Source organism: Chanodichthys erythropterus, chromosome 13, assembly GCF_024489055.1.
Source record: "Chanodichthys erythropterus isolate Z2021 chromosome 13, ASM2448905v1, whole genome shotgun sequence".
NCBI classification, from domain to species: domain Eukaryota; kingdom Metazoa; phylum Chordata; class Actinopteri; order Cypriniformes; family Xenocyprididae; genus Chanodichthys; species Chanodichthys erythropterus.
Window position 1 is genome coordinate 42,772,560 of NC_090233.1, and position 6,637 is coordinate 42,779,196.

At 38.9% G+C, this 6,637-nt stretch overlaps 1 protein-coding gene across 1 annotated transcript; it reads right to left on the bottom strand.

The window, feature by feature from the left end:
• Positions 1-2,399: 2,399 nt before the first annotated feature.
• gas1a (growth arrest-specific 1a) lies at positions 2,400-6,031 on the bottom strand. Its single transcript, XM_067406714.1, has one exon. The coding sequence runs from the start codon at positions 5,227-5,229 to the stop codon at positions 4,447-4,449; it is 783 nt and encodes a 260-aa protein (XP_067262815.1). The 5' UTR covers positions 5,230-6,031; the 3' UTR covers positions 2,400-4,446.
• Between the last annotated feature and the right edge of the window lie 606 nt (positions 6,032-6,637).

Sequence of the window (6,637 nt, forward strand, 5' to 3'; positions counted from 1 at the left end):
ATTTCAATAATTTAACAACACATTTGAATGTGAGTTGTTTGAACTTAAAAGTTGTTTTAAGTGTTCTGATTTTGTTTAATTTTAAAAATGATTTTTTCCCAACTTTATATTTTATGATTTAATTAAAAATGAGCTTTTCTTGAACTCACAACCCCAGTTTGGGAAACATTTAACTATGGAAGTTGCAATCTGAAAAAAACAAACATACTTCACTTTCAGCGAAGCTCATGTCAGTATTTACAGCAACGCCAACAAAAATAGTAGGACGTGTTTTCAGAGTTCCAACAATATAAGAAAGGGACAATGAACTTGCTCTATTGCACTATGTATGGGGTACAGATTTAAGAGATGCCCTTAGCGAATTCTCAGGTAACTGATCTCTTTGTGACTGGCTTAATCCTGAGCTTTCGCACCCAGGCAAAAGCATCAGACCCCTTGAGAGAGCCAAGACATAGGTCTTTTTACTCATTTCAAAGAGCCGTGAACTCAACAAAGGTCTTCCATGATGAAATCAAAGTGGCAGCTTGGTGAAGAAAAAAACCTTGATTTGTCTCTAAAGACCGAAGAAGAAAGAAAAGAACAGTTTCTTCAAGTCAAAAAGGGAATATATGAATAGTGTGTGTGGGGGGATCATAAATCCATATACAACAACTAATAAACAAATAAAAAGTTTAAAGACCAGAGATCAGCTCACACATTAATGTCTTATCATTTAGAAAACATCTGTTCATTAGGAACAAGACTATAGGGTGCCTCAGCCAGCGACCTCGCTATTAAATACCTTGTGCTAACTTTAAAGGATTAGTCTAAATCCTACCCAATCAGCTTTCCATTTCAATGCTCAGCTGAGGCTCAGCCATACCAACTGTCTACATGTTTCATCGCTTATCACACAATTTCTCAGAGTCTGACATCAACCATTCTTCAATGTAACCTACGCTTCAGCACTACAGCATAAGTACTGAAAGTTTATGGGCTAAGGAATAGTTGCAAAACGTTGCTGAAATATAACTCGAAAGCCCTGCTGTGATGTTTCCTGTAGTTTTCCCGTACCTCTTGGACATGGAACATTTTTTTTTTTTTTTTTGCCAAGAGATAATTGAAAACACAACAAGTGAAGTGTATGGCCTCAAGGCAATTGGTGCATTATTTATATGAATAATGAAGCAACTATTTATGTAAAGCTACATTATTTTGTTAAAATACAACCTGCACTGAACTTTATAATGGTAACAAAACAAAATGAGTTTAAAATGTAATCATAATAAATAAACAAATTAAAACATTTAATTTCTTGTAGTCGTTATCATAAAATCAAATTTATCATATAACATCAAATAACCATCACACATCAAAATGTACACTCGGATTAAACATTCAGGACTTCAGCAGAAACACATTACTCCATTGCAGTACTTTTTCTCCCACAATGCCACTGCAGGAGAGTTACAGCAAAAAATCCATCTTTTTATTGAACAGGCCACAGTGACACGACTATTTAGATGCTCGATTTCAATTGTTCCAGTCTATTGGGCATTCTCATTATTTCATACGGCACATGCTGGGCTCTATTGCATGGGCTGAAACTGAGCGCAAGAGGGGAAAATATGTGGTTCTCGACTACCCCCCAAAGATGATGAAGTATATAGACAGCAGTGGGGACTGCGTAGAGTATGTGGACCAGGGGCCAGCGGATCTTTCCCACATGCTACCCCGTGGTTCGGCTCTGAAGAGGTGTCAGCGAGCTCTAGAGGAATGAAGTGCCTGGGCATTGTGCTGTTGAACTATTATGTGCTTAACATTACCATGACAAAAGTGCCACTCGACTTCTCCTCCATTCATCGGGCTGAAGGGCCCTTGTCCCCACACTAATAAAACATTTTGCAACCATCACCCCCATTCGAAGACCCTGGTGACAAGAGTGGGAGAATAAGAGTGGTGGGTTTTAACAGCATGGACTTGAGAGACGGAGAGAGGCCTAGCTGAACATGATTAAATGACATGGAGGCAGCAATATATGCATATATGCACCCTCAAGCCCCAGATGAAAACCCGTAAGCATGTCTTTTTTTTTTTTACCAACAATCAAGCAAGCCAATGCATCATACAGAGAACTTGGCACAAATTTGTTCATGTATAAAATGGTAATAAACGTACCAACAACTGACACAATCCATAAGGAAACAGGTATATGTTAAGGTACAGATTATAATTGAAATTAACTGTACATTTCTAATGGTGGAAGTGTAATGTACAAATTAAAGTTAGAGTAATTCACAAGTCACTGCTAATGCGATAGATGTACTGTTTAAATAGTTTATTGCAATATTACATAGTTAAATATCGGACAGCTAAATATCACTAAGTGACCAGAAAGGGTCACATCAAGAATCCTGACACTGTAAAGTTGAAGTTATCCAACACATTCGACACCCTTCTGAGAGTGAATTTCTGCTGGCTTTCTATTTAAGATCCAAATATAGAATTTGTTACATGACAATCAATGTTGTTCTGCTGTTACTGTTTCTCTGTTAGTTTAGAATTTGCCACTTTATGCTTGCAGTAGTGGCGTGCAGACAAAGGCCTTTAAGCAAACACAGTGACTGAAAAATAAATAAACCTCTGTCAGTCTTGGCCCAGATGCAACACGGACACCCCAGGGAAAAGCCACTCGCGCTTTTGTGTTCACATTCTAAAGATATCCAAATATCAGAGTTTATGCCTTCAGCAAACACTTCTGTTTGCTAAGTCGTGTGTCAGCGCTTCAAGCTCCTTATGTGTGTGATACTTAATCTGTTCCTGAAAAGCTCTGCTGTGCTAACCAGCATATTCTAGATTTAGCATCAGAATCCATGCATGGTCACGCATGGAGTCAACGCTTTGAAACTTCCTAATGACACTATGAAATATAGCAAACATAAACAAATTACACATACTCGGTTTGAGTCTTTGCACTTTAGTTTTTATGCCTTCTATAAAAAGAACATCACTGAGGCAGTCATACAGTGGATTTAGACATTTCTACACAGTAAATAGTTCATCTTAGATAACACAATTAAAAGATTCTCTGAAAATCTGTACACTGTACAATATCTTAAAAGGAAAATAATTACAACAAACATTTAACTTCCCTTTAAAGCTGGAATCATCACCCTTTGTTTTGAAGGTTACTTTATGACAAAAATAAAGAATCTCTGGGACTTTCATAAGGTTTATCAAATGTTACTAGCTAATATAGAGATCTACTCATTCTTTCCAGCATACCAAATACTTTTTTTTTTTTTTTTTACAGAAGTTACTTTTCCAAAGTTGTTTGCAACTTTATAAAAATACTTTACATATTTAAAAAATCTAGTTTTACATTGGCAGTGCACAGTTTTATAATTACAACTTTCACTGTTAAAATGTCTATGTAACAAAATAAACTTTTTCTATATCTTTATGGAAATATCTTTATCTTTTACAAAACAGCACTTGAAATAGGCAAGTTGATGTTTAAGGCAGTTGACTGACCTAAAGTACTTTGTATCCCTGCTCTTAAATAACTTCAGAATCAGAATTTTAGCTTGACAATAAAAACTTACATTAGACAAGGCATTGTTCACCTGGGCCGAATCTGAAACTCTAAATTTGCATAGTGAATCAAAACACATTTCTGGATATGAACTGCACCTAAATGTCACACAAAGCTTGTAATCTTTGGAGAAAACCCATGTCAAGCTCTATTAACATTTATTCCTTAAAGCTAACTAATATCTATTGTTATGTTACTAGTACTTATTTTTTACTTGCTAGCAAGTAATCCAATGGTGACTATTTTTATTTCACTGGATTCATTAGTTATTGCTATTTATTTATTCATTACTTACTAGTTCCATTCCTTGATCCTTTGTTATTAGTCACTATCCCTAGTCATGTCAAATAGTGACAAGTAACTAATCCATTGTTACTGGTATGAATTCGCTGACCTTTGCAGTTAAATTTTATGGGGACATATGGTTCAGATATAACCTATTCCGCTTTTCCACGTACTAAACTGAATATGCAAACTAGTCTACTGTTAACATTTTTAACCTTTCTAGTAAGATTTTTTACTGGAATTTTCTGAAGTGTCATTTTAAATGACTAGTTAAAGCAATTGTAACTTGTGAAACAAGAAATGTTACTAAAAAAAAAAAAAAAAAAGGATATGTTACTTCTGGGATAGATACTAGTAACTTAAAAACAAGTACTAGAACCTATATGAACACCTAACAAAAGTTGATAGTCACTATTGGATTACCTGAATTTAAAATAGGCCTTGTAAAACAAAGACTAGATCGTTTTAAGGAATAAATGTTGCCATAACAGCTTGCCATAAAAGAATTGGAAAGCAGGAGAAAATTGACAAAATGCACTATTCCCGAACAGCCGTTGGAGCAGACTATTAACTCGCCTTCAAAGTGATCAAGGAAGCGGCACTAGAGCCAAAATGGATGCCACCACAGTCAAAACAGAACATGCCACAAAAGCAGAACCTGTGTTCCTCGTGGGCTCTGGCTCTGGGTAATCCTCATCATCAGACTCATCATCGTCCAACCCACTGGAGCCTTCCTCATCCACGGGGGGAGAGTCAAAGCAAAGCGTTTTCATACTAGTTTTGATAAACTCGCAGATAGTCCGCTCTGATCCATCACAGACGCAAGAATCCAGGAGTTGAGCTTTGGGTAGTTTGCGCATGTACGCGATGACATTGCGGCATGGGTTCGAGCAGCTGGAGCCGCTGAAGAGTTTCCCGCAGTGGAATAAATAATCGCCCATCGCGTTTCGGCACTGGTTGTCCCTCTCGCACTGGCGCCGGGCTTCGGTGCAGCCCATGCTGCTGGTTTTGGGTAAGCACGGCTCGATGGATCGTTTGATCTCCCGGCAGCGGGGGTCCGAGGCGCAGCTGCAGTCCTCCAGCGCCGGGCCGCTCTTGGTCAGGTTGAGTTGCACAAGCGACGAGATGCAGTGACTGGGACACTTCTTCCTCTGGCCGGTCAGGATAGATTCACAGGCGTGCAAATACTGGTCATAAGCGTAATGACACTCGGGCTCCGACTGGCAGTTTAATATCGCTTGCCAGCAAATCAACCGACGGCCGTGGTGGTTGGACGAGGCGATGGAAAAACAACAAAAACAAACAAGCACACAAGCGAAAGGCCAAATTAAAGTGCGCGCGCCCCGAACCAAACTTGCACAAGTTGCCATATCGAAGTCTGTAATCGTTTGGTTGCCGTCAGGTCAATTTTAAGCATGCATATTTCATATTTCCATTGCATCTATGGAGGGAACAATCCCTCGGCTCAGATCATGTTTGCAAGGTCCATCCAAAAGAAAAAAGTTTGTTCCACAATTGCGGTGAATTTATAAAGACATTTTCCTGTAATCCATGTCTTTAAAAAAAAGAGCCTGAATTACGAAAAGTGCTATTTCCAGCAGACGGGCTGTTCACTCCATCTTCTCGGGTTGTGTCAGTGTGACAGTACGTTGATTCCTCCTCCTTCCACCTCTTGTCTTTCTTGTGGGCAGAAGTGAAGAGCTCACGAGCTCGTCCTTTCGCGTCTCTCGCTCACATCCAAATGTGCTCGAGCGCTACTAACATCACGCTTCCCCGACCGAACAGATAAATTCACGGGCGTGCGCTTGTCGTCCGTCATTAAGTAGCCTACGCTTAGGGACGCGAACAGATAATAACACTGCGTTCAAATTCACACACTGGCCCCTTTCTGACCCGCTAGTTTTGCTTTATCCATTCTACTCCTGCGGAACTTTTAGGGATTGCTATTGGTCAGACCGTTTGTTGTTGCAAATCTCGACGTCAAGTAAGGGGCGGGAAAATGGAGGTGGGGCATGATGGTTTAGGAATGGTCTCTCTCCAAAAGGTTTGGATTACCTCAGAGCCGAAAGTGAGTTTGAAAGACCTACTATAGCCTACTGTTGTTTCTCAGACTTTGTCGAATATGTATGACTTGCGTTCTTGGGCAGTATCACAGCGTTTGATTTTGTGACTAAACACGACTGTTCATGAACAGTCAGCAATTGTATTGCTGAACAAGATAAAAGCATAAATTGTAATTTTCCGTCAATAGTCTCTCTCTCTCTCTCTCTCTCTCTCTCTCTCTCTCTCTCTCTCTCCTTGTGGGGACTCTCCATAGACATAATGGTTTTTACTGTACAAACTGTATATTGTAGGCTAGACTATATATTGTAGACCCTAGACTAACCCTACCCCTAAACCCACACATCACAGAAAACTTTCTTCATTTTTTTGCAAAAAAACCAAACAAACCTCATTCTGTAGGATTTATAAGCTTCTGTCCCCATGGGGACTTCAATTTAAGTCACTTAGATAGTTAAAATGGGGCTCATTGTCAATTTTGATCAATTTAATGCATTCATTTTTTAAACAAAATCTGTCTGACCACTTTTGAATGCTAGTGCATTGCTAAAGCCTCACATACACTATTTATGAGGAATGCAGGTTATAAAAGGCTTCTTGGAAGGGATGGACACACACACACACACACACATAAAGTTTGATAAGATTGTTGATTTCCTATTGTTTTCGTAACAAGTGCTCTTATGCTCACCAAGTCTGCATTTATTACATTAAAAT